This window comes from Monomorium pharaonis, chromosome 3, assembly GCF_013373865.1.
Source record: "Monomorium pharaonis isolate MP-MQ-018 chromosome 3, ASM1337386v2, whole genome shotgun sequence".
NCBI lineage: Eukaryota > Metazoa > Arthropoda > Insecta > Hymenoptera > Formicidae > Monomorium > Monomorium pharaonis.
In genome coordinates this window covers 24262412-24284526 of record NC_050469.1, presented here as the reverse complement: position 1 = coordinate 24284526, position 22115 = coordinate 24262412, and the positions used below count along the sequence as shown (strand labels likewise).

The 22115-nt window shown below is 36.3% G+C and overlaps 1 protein-coding gene across 3 annotated transcripts in view; it reads right to left on the bottom strand.

Moving 5' to 3' along the window:
• The window catches only part of LOC105832272 (breast cancer anti-estrogen resistance protein 1), a 71561-nt gene extending 51116 nt beyond the window's left edge, over positions 1-20445 (bottom strand). Inside the window, exon 1 of one of the 3 annotated variants that reach the window (XM_036284822.1) lies at positions 19675-20445. In XM_036284822.1, the coding sequence (XP_036140715.1) occupies positions 19675-19719 (45 nt within the window). In that variant the 5' untranslated portion in view covers positions 19720-20445. The remainder of the gene's footprint in view (positions 1-19674) is intronic. The other 2 variants (XM_012673074.3, XM_012673073.3) reach the window with 2 other exon arrangements.
• Positions 20446-22115: the final 1670 nt, after the last annotated feature.

The window sequence follows — 22115 nt, the reverse complement described above, 5'->3', positions numbered from 1 at the left end:
GAAGAAATTTCAGAGAATTATCCCACAAGTAATATAAATATTATACTACGGTAATTTAACAAAAAACAGTAAAAATTTATATAATTTATTCCTTGGTCCGTTCTTATAGTTTGCTATAGTAATTTTTATTATAAAATGTTCTTCGTAGAAGAATACTCCATATGTTTGTGTAGAGCTTCGTTGTTTTGTCGATCAAAGAATACCATCTAGAGGAGAGATTAACGATGCCGCGTTTCAATCATATGTTACCATATCTTTCGGCGCGATATTCGCGAATATTAAATAAAAGATCCAGAATCCAGAAGTTAGCACTCGAGAAGCAGCGTAGAGTATACGCTGGTCGTATGCGCGGCAATAAATACTTTCGAGACAGCGAGGAGAGAAAGAGATTGCAGCTGGTAAGCGTTCAACTGTTGAGCCGCATCGTATAGTAAGTCGGCGAGAGACTTTTGAGATTTTACTACCAGTACGTAATATACATACCGTACGTATATAGGATGCATGCTGCGGGAACTTGTGGGTACGTCGACGACTGCTACCGACAAAATCGTTATTCCTCGGGGCCGCCGCGCATTAATTATTGAAATTTCATCTTGTAACAGCAAACTGTCATTTCTTGATGATTTATGGGTCATTGATAGCGATATAAATGTTATGAAATTATACCCTGTTAAACGTTGCAATATGATTTGTAGATTATAAATGTATCCCGTTATTACCTCAAAAATTGACTTTAGCAAGCACAGAAAATATTTTTAATGTATAAAAATAGAATTTGTTAATAAAATTAATTATATATAGTAAACATAAAAAAGAGAGAGAATGAAGAAAACCTAAAATAAGATCAGTAAGTTTAATTAATTCCTACAAATAGCAGACATTATTCTAATATTTATCAGTTTTAATATTCTTCAACTTATGAATTTAAAGTACAGAAAAGTAAAAATTTTGAATACTAAAAAATTTTTTAAGAATATTATATACGTTTTTACTTTGCGCGTAAAGACGCAATTGAAATATACGTGCGTGGTGAAGACTGTGCAGGATACGATCGACAATATTGTGGGTAGAACTTCGCTGAAGTTCCACGGATAATCCCCCGTTCCTTAACGCGCATCCATTCCCTTCATTAATATTCCAATCAGTCGAGCGCGCGTCGCATTCACGCTTGATATCGATCAGATTCTTTTCCACCGACGACGCACACCGTGGCCTCGAATATCAACGAAACGACGCCATCGATAACCCATGCATCGAGGGGAGCTCTAGGCGTCGGGAAAACTTGCGCTGTCGATGAGAAGATATTAAGCCCGTAGCTACGGTTATGGTTACTCATCTCGATAAGATCAATTTAATCGATAAAATGGATCGTGTATAATACAGAAAAAAAAAAATAAAATATCGACTTCCATCTTCTCGTGTGACTGAGAAATTTGCGCGCGCGAATGACCGATTCAATCTTTAGTGTGGATCTCGAATTTGTTGTCCATTCTGTCATTGTTATGCACGCGTCAAATATATATTTAATTTCTTTATTTAAAATTATTCATATATAACACGTGTAATCAACATCGACGGTGTTTAAATTTAATTAAATATAATGACGTCTTCATTCAATCAACGTAATAATGGAATGCATAGATTTAGATTATTCACTACATTTATGCCAACGATAATTAAAAATTAATTTGACTGAAATTTGTCACGATATTATTACATTTTTATCATTGAGGATTTTTAATAATAGAATGAACAGACACAACTGCACACTTTTATACTAAATCGCAAATGCGTCACATGTTATTCACAGCGAAAAGATATTTCAAATGATCCTACGCATCGCACCTCCACGAAGGGGCGTAAACACATAATAATTCTTTAACGTCGGGACAGCCGGCAGTAATTTATCGAGATAGCACCATCAAGAAAGAAGAAGAAAGAGAAAGAGTCAGATGATAAAAATGCAGATCCGCGTGCTAAATTATTGCCGTATCCATGCCATTGATTATTCGAGCTTCGCGAAATAATTGAAGCACACAAGTATAATATAAATCCCCGTAATATTGAAAACAAAATATTTCACAGAATTATTGTTTGATAATTAAAATTAAATTCGAAATTGTAAGATATCTTCGGTGTTTAAGACTTGTTAGCTCTTGCTTTCAAATAATCAATACACCCTACTATTTGATAACTGTCAAAGCCAAGGAAGGCATTAGAGAAAATATCGTGTCCACGTATACGTCCGGTCGTATCTTGCTGCGCCGTATAATATGAATCGACCCTCGCGCGAGTTACGACCGACCATCCTGCCTGGGTGAGCAGCCTGAGTCAACAGTAACCGTAAGGGTGTGTACACGTGGTCCCCGGGGTTAATCTACTCCCCTTTCGCCCGTCAGCTCCTCGTAGCTGATTTCCGCGAGAAATTATTCTCGTTCGTTTCGTCGCCCAGTCGGCACGGGGAAAACCGACGACGTGATGTTCGAGAAAGTCAATAAGCAAATACGTGTTTCGGCTTGTTCCCCTCTGTGACAATTTAAAATATACATTGCTTCTCATACATTTAAATGACGTAATATATAATGCTTATTAACTGGCTATTGAAAACTATAGAAAATAATGCAACTACTTTTAGTTGTAAATAAACAATTTATTCCAGAAGATGCCGAAAAACGTAGATCATTAACAGGACAAAAAACAGAAGCATCGCGTGCGTTAATGAGAACGACAAATTGCCACCGTGGCGAGTTGCCGATCTTCTTTTCGCGTCTCGTACTGTATCCCTACCGCGGAGGAACAAAAAGATTTCAATTTCTCATCCTTTTGTGTACGTCGACCATTCGATACTCCATCCAAACGGGTCAGGCAAACGGCCAGAATGGCAACATTCGTTGCCTCTTTCCGAGGCAATTCGCAAAGGCACTCGGCCGAAATTACGTCCCGTGAAAAGCCTTCCCACGACTCTTATGTCGAGCTTTCTCGGAACATTTAAAGGACTGCACCAGACGTTTCTGGACCTCAATTTTTTCCGTTAAACGATTCTCGAAGAGTTCTCGAAGAATTTTCTCCTACAATTATCACATATCATAACTGTCTAGAAATAGAATTGAGAATCAAGATTATTGCGTTAAAAAAAGCATCTAAAAAAAAGAAACCTGGTTTAGCCTCTTTTTTATAGTTTTCTCGTATGTAACTTATGATAGAAGCAATCTTTCAAGATAAAACTTACTTTTTTCAATAAATTGAGTTTATCGTATTTTTAACAAAGAAAAATAATAGACATCTAATGTCGTTTCCAAGATTTCAAAATCAAAATATGTTCAATATTATTAATTATCTTTAAACATTGCCGTATTATAGAATTGTCAATGTACACATTTATATCTCGATTTTTTAAATATCATAAATTAAACAAATAAGTAATAAAAATAACAAAGAATCAAAGAAACAAGATAATGAAAAGATTTCAAAAACAAGACAAAATATATCGAATGTATTAAACGATTGGAGACGTGATCCATCGAATAACATTTATCAAACTCTGTTGTAAACTGACGCGACTGATGGGACACATACATTAACGATAAGATTAGATAAATTCTAAAGTGATATATTTATCCAGGCGTGGATCGATATTACGAATATATCATGGCAAAATATGAAATCTAATATCTTGTAAGCGCAGTGATTGAATTGATAATATTGTCAGCAAATAATATTTAAAATCAGAATAATGTATATTTTATCATTTTAGTCATAACTTTATAAAAAATATAAAATATGATTAAGCCAGAAACATGTAAATAAAATATCTAATTAAATAACAATTTCCAAAATTAAATATACCAAAAATATCATAAAACGCTATACATATAAATCGATTCGATTGTTTATATGCATTAAAACCAATTAGTTCTTTTTTTTTAAATTTTTAACTTACAATCAAATTTTCATCATGAAAAATTTGCCATAAATTTGTAGAAAAATCCAACTAGACAGAAATATGATAACCTCGGTGCACAGTTGCAGTGAGAAAGCTCGAGATCTCACAAACGTAATTTGCATGTAGAAAAATTGTTCGCAAGCAAAGATACGCGACGCGCGTGCGTGTGGCAATAAACCATGCCGGTTTTCCACGACAAATCTCGAGACGACGACTTCAAAGCATAACTAGGAGAATGAAATAGAGAAGAAGAAGAAGAAGAAAAGTGCCGTGGAAAGAGAAAGGAAGGAAGAAGCAGAGCACGAACGTGCCTGGCACGAACATTCCGCTTGGAAATCCTACGCGCAGAATGCAGTTGTAACAATGATGACTTAAAGCACCTCCGAGCGAGCATACTGACGAGGCGAGCGGATTAACTTGACCGCCGCGTGAGGAATGGTGTAATAAAATCGCTTGACAAGGGGAGAGGTACCTGCTAATAAAAAGAGATTTTAACTATGCTCAATTAAGTATTCTAATTGAATCAACTACTATATCTTGTCACTGTGATATCAAGAATAAATAATATTAATATTACGACTTGAATCTGAGATCAATTTTTCTTGATAAGAATTAATTAAATTATTGTGTGCATATAAATATAAAATGTATAGAATTAAAATATCAAATGCACAATAAATTTTGATTTTCAAGATCTCTCACTACTCTTTGATATACATTGGCATTAAGTTATTTTTGTAAGTTAAATTACCTCGATAAAAAGTATAAGTTAATATTTAAAAAAGAGATTAAATTAAATTACTATAATCGAGTCATTTCGTTATTGATAGCCTTCAATTATATTTTTCAATTAAAATTCAAAGCTTTCGAGTGTGCCATTTATAATGTATATGCTTCAGGTAACGTAAAATATTCCGACTGTTAATAATCGAGCCTGAGGCTCGTTATTGCTCAACTTAGATTATGCTAATCGGAGCATTTGCAGCAACATTGTAGCAGATGTCAGGATTCGACGACGAGGACAAGCGGGCAATTAAACCAGACGCGAGTACCCTCGGATCTCTCTCCATTTTCCTCTTACGAGATTTTAAACCGGAGGGTGTTACGACCCTCCGCCGTCGCGCAGCGTGATCGCCCCTGTCTACGAAAGATTAGATTCTACCTAGAGGGTGGAAGCCCGGAATATGCTGCAACGTCGCTCGTTGATAGAATTCACGTCGGCTGCTCGTCGTTCCGCCCCCGCACCAACGAGAAAATATTGCTTTCTTACTTTTTTTTCTCCCCTTCCTTTCGATTTCCACGGATGCAGAAATATCGGCAAATTTATTTTTACAAACTCACAATTACACGAAACTTTCTTGAACTCGCTTTATGCAAAAAGTCGCAATGTCCTCTGCTGAACCGATATTGAATTTCAATAATATTGTTCGTGGAACAACTGAAGCGCTTCAATGATATCGAATTGTATTATAAACTAAAGAGTAAATTGTTTTCGCGGTTATGATTTCTTATACATCAGAACGTTTAATTAAGGAAGCGGAATAAATAGAGAGGGGAGCTGCGAATCGAAACTTACACGGCCCCTTTACGTCCCTTCTGGATATGTCGCACATGATAGTTATGACTCATACGGAAAATGAATTTTATATCCATTTCGTTTCCAACGAACCGTTTCATTGCAAGAGAAGACAATGATTATTGGATTTCTATGTTGAGCCTTGATTCTTTTAATGCGGGCTGCGGAACACGAGTACTTCCTGATTTGGCTCGTGAAGGCCGAATTAGTTTTTACCCACATCTGACGAATGTTTCATCATTTGACCCACGACCTATCGCCGTTATGACGTTACAGCCGTGGGACGATGATTCGTCATGGGATCCGTCATGTTACAGTCGAATTATCTCTCGTTTGATTAATTGATCTTCAGATCTGAAAATGCTTTCACGAATTGATTCGATGTAGGCATTTAATTAATTAACAAAATTTCGAGGAATACATGTAAGATATCTCAATCATTCAAATATGAATTATTTGTTACATATATGATATTAATTTTATACTTTATTAATTTATGTACATATATATGTATATAGAGATTATTTTCATGTCCTTTAAATATGCAAACATAGTATTTTCAAAATAATAACCAAGTGGTTTTCGAGAATTTTGACCAAATCAAAATTTTTTCTTCAACTTTGACATCCTGTATTTTTGAAACTAAACTGTTTCGAACGTCATATAAAATCTTGAACTAATATCAGAAATCACTTCTTAATAGAATCTTAGAGCATCCTGTACAACATAAGTATATTTTTCAAAGTTTTGTTAGTTTTATGTCTTGAATATTTTATACTTAAGTGTTTTATTAGTATTTTATGTTACTCTTTTACAGAATAAAAATTTTATTTATATTTTATGTTTTACTCAATAAATTATTTTTATGTGTCTTGTATGTCACTAAAATAATATTTTGCATAATAAAGAAAAATGAATCATGTCCCGAAGGCGAGTCTTTTTTTTAATCATCGAAATGAAAACAACAATTACTTTTATAAGATGCAAGCGAGATAAATCACGCCATTTTTTTTGTCGGTAATTTATTCTTCTCTACTAGTCTCCCTAAGGAGAATAAGGAGGATGAGAAGCAAAAGCAAGTCTTTTAGCGTCCATTTTGAACAATTGCGCCGCTGCTGGTAGTCCGGACCGGTTCAAATAAATACGGATTCCGGACAGTTTTCCTCCGAAAAAACCGAACGGAACGTTTATAAAGGTCGCAGGAAGTTGTAAGAAGAGTTAGATTACTTTCCGAGAGGTTTATCGACCACGGTCACCATTACATAACTTCGCGGCAATACCAGTATGTGTAAAGTTCTGTGTGTAACCTCATTTCTAGAAAATAATAATTTTAAACCTCCTACAATTTTTGTAACTTTAAAGTAAACATAAAATAATAATACAAGATAACAATATCGTTAAAATACCAAAGGGAAAAAGAAGAAATACAAAAAATTTTGCTCTAAATTATATGTATATAAATATATAATTAAAAAATAAAAATAAATCTAAAAATTTATATATATATATAAAATTTATAAAAAAATAAAAAATAATAATACAGAAGATCTAAAAAGAGTTTAAACTGAACAGAAAATTTATTTCAGATGTGCTACGAGATTTTGCGGTGAATTAAATTGACTCTCGTTCATATCGCGCTGTTGCATCGTAACGATAATCCGAGACGTATTCACGTGTAAACGTTTTATTTATGTGCGGTATTAATTCCCGTGGTAAGGAAGATTCTATGGAAGAAAACGAAATGAGAGCGGAGATACGATGATCGCAAAGGCAGCAAGGTAGAGAAAAAGAAAAAGCAGCACCGCCCGCGGCAGGTAAACCGCGCACCTGCTCTATATAACGCAAGATGCGTCAAACTCGACAATGAAGTCTCTTTGAATGAAGAGAGAAAGAAAGAGAAAAAAAGCTCGTGGAGGCTGTGTCGAATAATCTGCCGGGTTTCTCGCGCCACACGATCTTCTACACGATGCTTCAAGAAAAATCTGCCGGAAGATCGGCAGCAAATGTATTAAATGACGTAAGCAGAAAAAAGTTACAAATATAATTAAAAATCAAAAAAGTCAAATAATTAATTACTATATTAGCCTATTCATATATTATCCAATCAGTAAAATTTAGAAGAGATAATTTTGCGTAATTGAAGCGGATGTAAAGAAAAAAATATAGTAATTAAGTGAAAAGTAAATATAAAGTGTAAAGCACACCTTGAGTATTTTTACGTATTAATTCAAAAACCTCGAAATTTTTAACATAAAATATGTAACTGTTTCCAATTTTACAACTGTTTCATTTTCCAACAGGATTCTTGAATATTTTTAAAATGATAAATAAAGAAAAAACACAACGGAAAGTGCATATAGTATCACGTATTTATCGCGAGATTATTTGCATTGTCCCGCGGTGAACGTTCGTCGCGAATCTCTCATTTACATCGTACGCGACACGCAACGGGCACACGTCCGTATAATTCCATCGCACGAGCGTTCCCTCGTGAAACCCGTCAGCGTTTTTTTTTTTTCAGTGCCGTGGGTCAGACTATCCGCCCGGTGAAATATAATTAATTGCGAGTCGCGTTTATCGTGTGCTGATGCGCTAATGAGAATTTCGCGCTATACGAAACGCAGCGCGAAATCAAAAGAAACGTATCGCGAATTTCGATCGAAGGCGGGTCGAAGAAACGGAGCCCGTGAAAAACGCGATATTTAAGACGCGGTGCAATCAGATTCCGTGCAAATACGGTTCTTCCTCTCTCTCTCTCTCTCTCTCTCTCTCTCGAGAGAGAGAGAGAGAGAACCTCACACCAAAGCCGCCGATGCGTTCTGCATCGACCGATAGTCTCAGAAAAAGCGGCTTGAAAAGGTGGCGTGTCGAGCAAAGAGGCGTGGACTCTCGCGTGTATGAAGTACCCTGAAGACCGTGGGAATCGTTACAGATTATCCTCCATATATGTATATCGCCATGTATCCTGAATGTAGGTGGATCAATAACCCGACAGATTGCAATCCTTGTACTGATACAGCCTGTGACAAATACGTTTGTAAGCGCAATCTACACGTAGCAATTTGAATAAATCTAAATACACAAAAATATCGTGTTTTGAATAAAAGAACATAATTGGGGAAAACCAGAAGTAATTTCGTTTTTATAAATAATGCAAACGACATGTAGTTTTGTTTTAATTTATTATTTATGAAATAATATAATCGTCATTACTACACGTAAGATAATCATTTAATAGTCACTTATTTATTAATTTCTTAATTCCTTTCTCGAAGAAGTTGATCTCAGTTTTGATTTGAAAAATGGAGAAGGCGATTTGAATATTCCTTACTTTTACAGTTTTTTTTCTCGTAAAAAATTACAACCGATTAGTTTCTTCTAAAGTGGTTATCGTAGAAAATAAAGAAATATATTAAATAAATAATCTATTATTTTAACAACACGCATACTCTGTTTACAGTATTTATAAAAACGACATTCTGATCTCCTAATAGGTATATAAATTGGAATATATTAAATATTAAATGTTAATGTAAAGAACAATGTAAATATATTCATTCCGGAAGATGGCTGTAAAACATAATTATTCTAAGCATTATCTCCAATGTTCTACTTCTGTCATGAAGAATATCCTTGAAACCGGTGTAGAACCGTGAAAAGCGGTATACATGAACCCGCGTATAAGAAATCCCGTGTGATTTATTACTTAAGGGACACGAGTCCGACCGTAGAAGAAACCGCCGTCGTTACGCAATCCATTGTCTATCTTCATCGGGGACAGTTAGCGACAGTTGCGATAGAGCGGACCTGCAGTGTCTGACAACTTGTTGCTAACGAAACGCGCGGAACGCGCTCGGCGAGACAGCAAGAACAATCGATCGGTTGTCAAGATTTCTCACGGAAACTAGCGCGGCGCGAGATTTTTCAGTCAAGGTTCTCGATAAACTGCCCGCCGGAAACTGAACAATTACGCTCAACTACGTTCCATATCTTCTCTTGAGTATTCACGTCATTTATAAAACCATACGTGATAAAATGCCGCACACAGACTTGCATCGAAATCGCTAAGATTGGAATATGTGCGCTGGTTTCAGCGTATCGGTGTATTTCAGCAATTCGATTTAATGGAATCACTCCGATACTATATCGATAAGATATCGATTTGCCATAACAATCTGCGGTCCGGTAGCTATCTTTCGATTAAAACTCCGCTATCAGCTGCACAAGTGTCGATATTGGTTTTAAAAGACCTGTACGTGTCTCTGAAGCGCGATCGAAAGGATTTACGACGACATAAATAAACGTTCATGAGCTTTACATGAGATAATCTAACTGAATATCTACGATTACTATAATTTATATTCGCGTGGACACAAGAACAGTCGATACCTCAATTGCTTTCGCCAAGCTATTCGCGTAAGTTTATATGGGAATATATGTCGATTATGTTTTTGTCGGATGTGCGCGGATATTTCCGACTGTTGATACCCTTAATATTTAACAAGCTGCACGAGAAGGAAGTCAGAAAGGGCGGTTTCGGAGCATGTCTACGTCGAGCTGATATGCCTCGAGACCGATCGATCGCAGCCTTCTCCTCTCTAGATACCCTCGACCTGACGGGTCTTTGCCACTTTGGTCAATGTCACGGTAGCGTGAAAATCCGCTCACGTTTTCTGCCAAAATAATGAAAAGTGCGAATAAATTACGCGATAATATATCAGTTTAATATTATCAGATTTTTCAAGTTTCTCTTTGTCAGACAATAACACAAATAAGAAATACATATAATTTTTATCTAAAAAAATTATCTAAGAAATAAGAACAAAATGTTTTATAATTTAGAAAACCGAATATAATATTCATTATTCAATAAATAAAAAGTAAATTCTACTAAGATTAAAATAATTCTTAGTTCACGTATCTTTCATTCATCTCATTAATTTCTCTTTATGTGCTTATAATTCAGCTTTTCAATTATTTCTTCTTTATAATTTATTTTTCAACGTGCGAGAGTTTTCTTTATTATTCCATGGTCACTTTAAATAAAATGGCAAATGGCGAATCCCGCAAAACGATGGAGCTTGTCGTCACTAAATGTACGATTCGCTTCTGACCGATTTACTCCTGCATCGCGAGTTCTACGTACCGATTGACGAACGTATATTTATGCCCCACTCGGCGGTCACAAAAAAGAAAGGGAGGAGGGGAGGGATCTGGGAATCCCCCCTTCATTTCTTCGTCTTCAACTCCGGAACCGACACACTCTTCACCTTTCTCCAATGAACGGCAGGTAACTATGAGAGTGCGGCTAACGGTAAATTAAATCGCATTAAAATACGCGGAGGAGCGAGCGGCGGAGGCTTTTAACCAGCGGGGGGACTCCCGCCTCTAATTACGCCACTGTCGACCGCGAAATCTCATTAAACCACCAGCCGATGGTTTCTTCAGAAGAAACCACCGACGAGCTTTTTGGGCCTTAAGCCACTACATCATGCTCTCGTGCTTCTTTTTTTTTTTATCAAACTAATTATGAGGGAACCTTAAGGAAGGCAGGACTTTCTAATATACATAACACCTGAAATTATTGTGTTAAAGTCCGTCATGACATTGATACGGTATTATTAAATTTTGCTACAGAAATTTTGCAAAAGCTGGACATATTAATCGTCGGTAATCAAATAGATATATCATATGGTAGTTAACTAAATTAATGTAAAAAAATGGTTTAATTGATCTCGTTCAAATAATCTTTTGTTCAAAAGTTGTGTGAAAAAACAAACGTTTTACAAAACAAATATAAATCACTGACAACTACGCGACACCAGGCCATTCCAATTTTGGCAGATTCCGATTGCAGTGCCAATAAAAGGCGCAATAAAGTGCTTTATGTACTCCCCCGTAGAGGGTGTTAAGCTATTTCTGCATCGCATTATTCAAGGAAGAACAATAAACACAGAACAAAGAGTAATGAAATCTCATCGCTGCACGTTCGCTGCGGTAAGCAAGAAGTTATAACTAGTTACACAACCTTTTCTCATGTAAGTGCGTCGGTTGTCGCTGATACTCTAATCGCATCGGATTATTTAGAGTTAATATACGGCTATGAGAGCCCTGCTCTCTCATGCCTGGATATAGCCAGCTGTTGATCTAATTACAGTGAAAAATCGTCAATTAATCCAGGATATGCGGAAAGTGATTTTTCACGACAGCGCCACTTTGTACGACACGAGACAATTATGTGCTGACGATTTAGATAGCGCGCTCTAATTTATTAATACACGAGACTCCCGCGCTCTTAGCGCATTTAATAAATTAAATCTGCCTCGAATGTGTACGAGACGTAAGCCGCAAATTTAATTATAACGATCGGCGGAGTTACGCTTCGGCGCGCTACAAAATCATTTTTACCTTCATTTGCAGACTCGTATTACATTTGCACAAAGGTGCGAAACGATCGGAATGATTATTCGAATTTTTTAAAAATAATATTGATTTCATTCAAACATGACTTTATCTGCATTCTCCAAGTAATATTTTTTTTTTGTTAAAAAAAAACAAAAAAAACGAGAATTATGTTTTTTTTCTCTTGGCAAGTGAATAAAATTAATCCTCTTTTGTAAAATTTTTTTCCCTTTCCTTCTCTCTATTATCGTAAAAGAGAATATTAGTTTACATATATGAGATAAAAGGCAAAAAAGATGATCAAAGGGCTTGGGCTCCGATTACGAAGCAAGTATGTTCCTCCGGGATTTCTAATTGTCCAATCTGGGGATTTGTTCATTAAAATTTCCGAAGTTTAATTTCAGAGCGGGACGATTTTGCTCCGCCTTAATATCCACGGTACGATCCGTATGTCGATCGATTGATCATTATCACGAGTCATAGACGAACGGTACCTATTACGACGCTCTTACCGGTAGCTATAATCAGGCGATCGTTTTCGTTATTGGGAAGCACATTAAAGCGACTAAATCACGAGCGCATAATCTCTTGAAAAATCTTGTCAAGCGTAACGCATCTCGTTGAAACTGGTTTCAGTATTATAAAAATATATTATACGCGTTCAAGAATCAAAACTGGATCTATTTTAGTTTCCGCTCTAGATAATTTCATTTATCGAGAATAAAGGATACATAAATATGTCGAAAGTAATCACAAAATACGATATTGGCCCTTATACGATCACTGAAACCGTCCGAATAATTACAGATTTGATGATCACGTTTTTAATTACCAGTGGAATACAATTGAATATCTTTACATACATATATTCACTCACATAAATATTTAATCAAGATGTATTTAATAATTTATATGTGTAAATTTTCGCATATTATAATCGTATTTGGAGATGATAACCTATGCTAAATATACATACCTCAACTTATTTAAAAAAAAAAAGTGTAATGTATATACATTTTTCATACAAAAATCGCATTTTATATTAAAGAAAATATTAAAATGTGCATGCATCACGATGATAAAACGTCGTGTATTTGTAGAAAAGCATAAAGTAAAAATACGTAAAATGGATTTATCTCTTGGAGCAAAAACGCTTTTTAATATTTGCTTTTTATTTTGGAGGTTTACATAGTCCACGATATTGAATAATGTACGTGATGCCGTACCTGAAAAATCTAGCGATAGCATCAACGCGCGATTGTTAATATGAAACCGTACGTAGAAGATATCAAATCCGTATTCACATTAAATTCCTCGTTTCTCCGTTGTTTTTTTTTTTAACCACGAAAACGATCCCGGATTTTTTCTCACGCGTTTCGAACCTGTGCGAGTCATTTTGTATCCCGTTTCTCACGACTGTGTATTTAAGAATGTTATTTTTTTCTCCTAAAAAGTTTTCTCTTTTCCGAGGGAAAAAATAAGTATTAGTGTCTAGCAATTTTATATTGATATTAGTACAATTTATATAACAATATTATTGCTATCACAAATATGCGACACATGTTGCCGGTGCAAAACACATCTTAATCGCATGATATTTATTTACATCTGATATGAAAAATGTTTAATAACAACGTCATCTCTAACATTCTGTAGCTCCAGTTTCAGATTATATTAAGTGGTTTCACGTTCATTGTATTGTTTGTCCGTTTCTCTCTCTCTACCATTTATAACATGAAAATTATATACTCGTGCAAGATTCCCTGCACGTTTCAGTTGGAAAAGGTTTAATTCCGGCGCGGTGCGCGTTCCTAACGCGTTTAATCTTGCAACAATGTATTATTCGCTGTGAGGTCGGTCGGCTCCCCACCCCCTCCTCACCGTAGCAGCTTCTCCAAAGAACCGATGTCGTTTGCATAAAGCGGTATTTGCATAGAACACGCATGACGGAGTCATCGCGCGATCACGAGAATGCCAACGGAGTAGCGTAACGCTATCGCGGCGATGCGCTGATACTGCGCGCTAAACGTTAACTTAATCGTTTCTGCAAATATCATCCTTAATCTTCAACATGGGAGTGGTCGCGCGGGACTAATCTCACCCAGCCAGCGTTCGTGTACGTCTGGCAACTTTATGAGGCACCGTCATTAAACGAAAGAACTTTTGACGTAGAGAGAAACGGCAGAAACTTACACATTTGCGCCGTCGATCATGTCGTCGGGGGATAACGATAACGTAGCAACGACAATTTTACAGTTTGCAAATAAACATAGAGCGAAAACGCTAAAGCTGAGAACTGCTCGGGAGTATGGCGGAACCGTTAAATCTCTCCGATGCCGAGATCGACGAAATGGAACGTTGAAAGGATGATTCTTCGGAAAAGGTGGCGTTGACTGAATCGAAAAATCATCACCGGGCGATGACTCAACGAGATAATTATTACGAGCGACGTTCCGCACCGATTGCGACCGTGTACACCTCTCGCGAGCACCGTCGAGGTGTCGCCTTGTTTAACGTTAGCTTTCGAAACAATCGATAAGGCCCGGCCTCACCAGGAATTCTCTCGCTGAGTACGTCACGCACCTTTCCACGAATGATAAACCTGAGCCACGCGGCGCGCGGTCTCGGCAGAGGAGAGACACCTACGGCCACGACGAAATCGTACGTGGACAAACAGACGCGGTGAAACGTGCTGTGCCTTTCCTCTCGAGTCATCGGCGAGAATACGCGGAAAAGTCAATGCCACTCTCGCGCGAACGTGCCCGAGAAACCCAGTCCGGCTCGTCGAACGTCCCGCGCGAGAAACTCTCACCCGAAACTACGATTAAAATTTCATTTGTCGATAATTTCGTCTCGTAAAAGATAGAAAACTATTTATTACAGAATCTCTTTCCCCATCACCGTTAATAGATGGTTTATATTTAATCTCCTTCAGTTTCAGAATATGAAGTTTTTATCGCATCGATGATAATTAGGATTGTTTCCTAAAATATCAACAAAATTTATTAGTATTTTTAATGAGCATTTTTCTATAATCAAGTCTGAGATTTTTGAGATATAAGAATACATTTTATTCATTCAATTTGTGTTTTTATATGAAAAAGTAATGTAAGTAGACAAATTTCATCGATTCTGTGATGCATTTCTTCATAATTATGTATTACTCATTAAGTGTATTTACGTTTAGCCAACAAATTCGTTTTATAATACGTTTAAAAAAATTATTTTCTTTTCTCGTAATAAAATTAATGTAAAATTTATAAACTGGTAATTTATTTTATAATTATTTTTAAGACGGTGCAAAAAAAGCGTAATCATGGATTCTCAGAAGTAAATTTTACAATGCATTTGTTTGCCGCTTAGCTTCACAAGGTATGTTACATCATGTTGTTGTTACGTGACATTTTTAATTTCTGACCTAGCGAAACTCGGTCTGGGACAACCGATCGGTATTTCGAAACCGAAACGTGCATCGGCGATATGTGAAAAATATGTGCCGCAACTGTTAATCGTTTCGCGCAGTGACAATTGCAGCAATTTCGGCGCGCCTTCAACGGCGTTCAACAGCAAATTTTAATCGCGCGATTAAATACGCCATTATCGACAAATCGATATTTTACTCGATTACGTATCTTGAAGGATCATTCTTAAGTTATATAAGAATAGACTCAGCGATGATCGATAAATCTTTCCTGATCGTGAAGGAGTATCTCGCGTCGCTCTTAAACAATTTATCGAAGACGAGAGATTATCGATTTACGATCCACTTGTTGGAACCCGATGAGCTTCGTGAAAATTACATCGGTTTCTTATCTTTTCAACGCAATTGCAAAATTAATATCCGTATTCTCAGGAATACGAATCTCGCACGTGTAAATCCGAAAAGATAAAAAGAAAGAGAGATAGGGACATGCGGAAGTTTCTTCATTGAATCAAACACGTTTTCTAATTTAATCTTAGTAAATATGTATTATAACAGCAGACTCCCTCCATACGAAGCCTCCCTCCTTGTACCTTTCCCACGCGTTTTCTGCACCCTACTCTCCTCTCTGTTTTAAAAGTAATGAAATTAAAGTAAGAAACTAAAGAAAAACTTTTGTGTATAACTCGGAAACACTAAGGCCGAGCGACGGTAACATGTATTGGGAAAAGTTGTTCAGAATAATGACCCTGACAACATATATCAAGGTCATTGAAATCGGTGAGGTCGCCCTTATTGTGCATAATTACTTTAATCTCTCATTCCAGTGTCTGAAAAATTCAATATCAGGGAGAGGTGCCCGTATTATGGAAAGGCTTTTTTTTTTTATCCATCCGGCCTCCATTCGATCGATTATATTACATTATAAGGGGACAGCATAAGGGATGAGATAAACCACTCGAGCCACTTTACATGATAAAATGTCAATGCTGTCAATGTTGTCAATGTCGCGTCATCCGCTGTGCGGGTAGACCTTCGCGCAATCTTCCGGTTATTATCGATCATGTCTGCCTCTCGTTATATATTCTCTTTTCATCATACGAAGTGTCACGTAAGCTGTCACACGCACTGTTTGGCAACTCGAGTTTCGTCGTAGGCATTTTCGCGGAAAAAATACTCGAAACGTTTCCAATTGCGAAGAGAGCCATTCATACTTCGCTCACTCGATGTGTATTATCATTAGTCGCCAGCAATTTAAGAGTTTTTATGATGAGCAAATGTAATTTTCAAGAAGCTTATCAACCTATACATTTTACTTGTAAAGAAACTTACTCAATCTAACTCAAACATCTATTTTAAAATACTGAATCTTGTAAAGTTAAAATATATTAAACAATATATGACTTATAATAACTTTAAATTTCCCAATTGTTTTATCGGACACTTCCCCTTTTCAGAAAACTTTATACAGAGAAAAACGATTTTACTGCACTAAAAAAATCCTTAGTAAATACATTTAGTAATAATATTGTATAAAATATTTCGTTACTGTAAACAAATATAATAATAATAACAAAACGTTTAATGATAATAACATTATTTTGTTATAATTACCATATGTTTAATTAAAACTATTTTATCAATGGCTTTGGTGAAATAGTTTCAACTAAATGTAAGATGATTATAATTATAGCAAAAGGTTTATAATTATTACTAAACGTTTTGTTATTATTATATTTGTTTTTAGCATCAAAATATTTCAATGTCATTACTAAATAAATTTCATAAATTTATTACAAATTATTTTCAGTATAAAGTGTTTTAAAAAATTTTGCTAGATGCAGATTAAAAAATACTTTTGTTTCAAATCATTAAAATAATTATGTAGGACGCTTAAACTGGTTGCTAGAATGTCGAAACTTTTTGCAGCATTGCTGAAAATCATCCTTCGTAATTATTATGACAATCTAAGAAAGAATTTTCAAATCTCTAACTTAATTTTTAGATACTTGAACAAAACTATTCTTTCCGTATATAACACTACATAATCGAATTTCATGATCAAGACAAAGTTAAAATAAAATTAGTTTCAAAGGAAACACATTTTCATCTTACAGCATCTCTCCCGAGATGCATTGCAATAATATTAATATCAGGTCGCTGAAAACTATTCCACGTAGTTGTGAGATCGCGCGCAAAAACTTCGAGGCGGCGCGGCGGCACGGAGAATCGGGTGAATGGACAAAGTTTTAATTAAAGTTCCCGGAATAGCCGAAACGGAGATATTATCTACAGCCGTGTGAGAGCACTAGAGGCGCGCTTTCGAACCGATTACGTTTGCACGCGTATCCGATATCGCGTTCGAATATCATCGGCCGCGCGCGGATATTAGCTCTTTCCGGGGGAGGAGAAGGGATCGTCGCAATTCTATAATGATCTTAAGACGGACGAGACGGCCGTTGGGCCGTGACAGGATACCGAGACTAATCAATTTCTGCCGCGCGGAACGTCCGCCTGTGTTTGTAACGGAACTTTAAACCGTCCGGCGGGATAAATATGCGAGCATCGGATTTAATCGCGCGCAACTGCGGCGTGAAACGGAAACGACGTGAAATAATTTAGCAGCGAGACAGAGAGCGGCGCTTACTCCCACGAATTAAGCGTTAAATATTTCTCTTTCGCAGATATCTTCTCTCTTCTTTGCGAAACACAATGCGAGAAAGTTGGAGTGACTCTGAAAAAAATCGAGCCAGGTGCCCGAAGTTCTTGTGAAGTTATCACGTTTCATTAATTAAAACAAAAACAATTATAGTTTCAGTACATCGAGAGAAGAGTGTTTGGTATTTGAATGTAATTGCATGAGAAAATAATTGTGATTAGAGGCTTTATTTTTATAGCTATTACTGCTGTAATGTTAGTAATAACAACCTTATATTTACAGTTTAGTTTTACTATAAATAATTAATATAGTAAACTAACAAGAAGAGAGACATCGACGGCTAAAATAAAATAAACATTACTGTATAATTAATGCATTCACAATTATAATAAATACAACTATTTTTAAAACATTTGTTTACTGTTTACATTTAATATTGATTACACAGTTACAAGTTACATTTTAATAATTATAAACATTTCGTTATAATTATTAATTTATTTTATTTTATTATTATTATTATACTTTGCGTTTAGTTGAAACTATATCATCCAAGCTTTCAAAAAAATAGTTTTGATTAAACGTAAGACAATCATAACAAAATAACGTAATTATTATACGTTTTATTATTATATTTGTATGTGTGTGTGTTTAAATATTTCAAACTATATTATAACTAAATGCATTTCGCAAGTTTACCAAGAATTTTTTTCAGTAAAATCGTTTTCTGTCTAAGTTTTGCGCAAAAGGCGAGTGTCCGATCAAATGCGTTAAAGTAGTAATAACAATCAATAGCTGAAATTTGCATGGTTAAAACAAATAAGTGTGTATATATATATATATATATATATATATATATATATATATATATATATATATATAGTGATTGCAATCATTTTTCCTCGCAGCGTAGCACTTTTTGTATAGTCCTACGGTTTCGGATAAATATTCAACAAAGTTTCGAATTTTTAATACCAAAAACAAATGTTTTTTTCGTGCAAATTCTTTTGCTACCGAAGCTATCATGTTTTTTTTTTCTCTAATTAGTAAAACGTGCCAACTTCGCAGACACGCATTGGAACCGGTTTGCTTCCGGCGAGTTCAATTCATCGTCGGTCGTAAACACGGATGGAAGAAAATTATTTAACATTTTCCGCTCCGGCCCCTTTAATATCACCCCATATTGTCCCGGAATCTTTCATTATTAATACGCGAAAGAGAGTAGCGGAGTAGCGCGCGAACGGAAAGAAATAATAATTTACGTCGAGCGAGGCAATGAGTAAAAGAAAAAAAAGATTAATTACGACATAAAGAAGATTAATGAGGTGCGGCGCTCGGGTCGAAAAGCGAATCGCTCACGCCGATACCTCGCGCTCCAGCTTCCACGGAACCTTCGAAATGCCGAAGGACATGCCCCATGGACGCCCGTCAGAGAGACGCCGCCTCTCCGCCGAAGGTGGTGCACCCGATCGCGAGGTGTAAAGCAAGACGGGGGGGAAAAAAGCAGTCATCACGTCGTGAAAACGCGAGAGGAGACTTATTTGGCGCCGAGCGGCGATCCGCGGAGATGTTTGAACCCGGCGAAATTCTACCGGCTCCGATTTCGGCGAAACCGGCGGCGCGGCGGCGTCTCTCCCGGTCTCCGAATCTGAAACGTACGCGCCACAACTTACCTGGTTCAGGGTAGTCGGGATGATGTCAGGTGTCTGCGGCAGCATCGTGGTAGTCGTTCTAGCGTGCCTGGCGCGTTCCTCGAATCAGAGCGGTCCGTCGGCACGCGCGGCCGGTGACATAATAGAGATCGGGAGTGACGGGGGAGGTCGCGGAAAGAAAACACCTTGACGGGTACACACTGTATAGATCGATCACGAGCCGCACTCTGACCGTCCTCTCCTGTTACACACTCTCTCTCTCTTTCTCGTTCTCTCCCCTTCTCTCTCTTTCGCCGCCCTTACTCTCTCTCTCTCTCTCTAGTGTTCCGTAGAGTTTTCGCCACTGTGCCGTATCCACTCGCGGTAACACGCGGTCGTTACACCGACGCTTGAGGGAGTCTGAGGGACAACGCGTGCGTCGGCGGCGTCGGAGGTTCCGCGAGAAAGCCTTCCTGTGGTCGCGTAGTAAAAAGTGAGACGCCGGAGATACAGCGAGACGCGAAACGTATATCCCCACACTCCGAGGGTATGCGCGGGACTGACGGATCCGGGCGGTGTAGCTGCGCGACCGAGTGCCGCCGAGCGCAGCCGAGCACTGCCGACTATCGGCGGAGGCGGTCGAGCGACTGTCATCCCCCTCGCGTGCGCGTATGTATGTATTTATGCGTGTATGTATGTATGTATGTATGTATATATGTACGCGTCAACACGGCGTTTTGGAAACGTTTCGTCCTTTCTTCTGTGTTTTGCACATATTGAAGATGTTTAAGATAATAATGTCAAATCTCAAATATACCAAATATACAAAACTTTCACAGATTGTCCTATTTATTATTATGTTTGAGTACCTGTGTGTATAATTCAAGTACAATTGTCTTATTTGTTAATTTAAAAGTTATTTGTCGTTTGGTTTCTTTGATTCTTAGAGAAGTTTGTTAAATTTTTGTAATATTTATTTGCAAATTTGATTAGAAAGCAGCATTATGAATTGAATAAAAAATGTTCACACGTATTGATAAAACTTTAGTAAAATATTTGTGCGAAAGTTCATTTAAACTTTCCACTTATTCGTTTAAAAATTATTTATGTAAAACAGCAGTAAAATATATGTAGTCATATACACTGCGTAAGCCATTATAAGTTAAATTATTCATAGTTTTGTTTATTGTAGTTGGTTTCAAAGTAAAAACTCAAATATTCACGATCAAAATTTTTTGTCGTTGAGTAAAGACAAAAAAACCATAAAACTATAATAATCTATAAATACATTTTGATAACGTTTCAACTTTTCGATATTCTATGATCAAAACATTTTAAAGGACACACAAAATATGTTTTAAATATTTTTTGCATCTTATATATTTTCCGACAATCTAGTCCTTTTTTTCAAATCGCAACTTTTATCCGCAATTGTAGAAAAAATTAAAGACTAATAAAAAATATATTTGAATTACATTGTTTTCGATATTTGATTTTATGCAGAATTGAAAACGTTATTTTATAAAAATAATCTCATCATTATCGCTACTTTTTATAATATGGTTTGTATTTTTAATGGGAACTGCGCATAATCGTATCTAAACTTGCAAATGACAAATTTCTTTCCCTCCGATCCATCCTGTCTTCAAGAAAAACTGTATATTTATAATACACGTGTTTAATATTCTTGGATTTTTCTAGTTTTTTGTCCGCATATGTTGATCAGCTGTTTGCATTACGTTGCTTGTTTCCGAAATTCCTTTTCTGATCGAGTGTTTTTTAATCAAACACTCCAGCTATTTCTGACCAACATATGTTTTTATCAAGCGTCTACTACATGTGCACAGTATTCTCTAAGTGTTCATTAACATAGAAAAATGACTTAAAAATTATTTTTAAAAAACCTACTCTCTGTTAAACGTCTAATATTAAAAAAAATTGTTTTTATTAATAAACTTACCTAAAAGACTTCAAATTATTTTTGTTTAAAAGTTTAAACATAATATAAAATTTCATGTATATTTACTTTATATAATAATATTTCACGTATAATAATAATGTCGGCTAAAAGCATTGACACGTACGTATTATTTGTTTTTCCAAACTGCCTTCAGTGTTCTTGAATAAAAGTACAAAGGAAGAAAAAGAGGAAAGTAAAATTTATATTTTTATTTTCTTAAATGGATATGTAGAAAAGGGAATGCAAAGATAGAGATAAAGACGTGGGAGCACAGGAAAAAGTGAAACAAAAGGACGCGGTTAAAAATAGTGGACCGGTTACGTCAACCGGTCCCTCCAAGGACCGTGGCCCATTATATTATTCTCTTTTCCGACGTCTCCGCAGAATGTCTCGAAATCCCAGAAACTGAGGTGAGAATAATGATAATGTATCTCACGTCATCGCGCTAGACATTTATGTCTATCGAACAGTTGGAAAAATTTACGAAGCATTGGACAATAGATCGTTGCGTGTGTTGTCACTT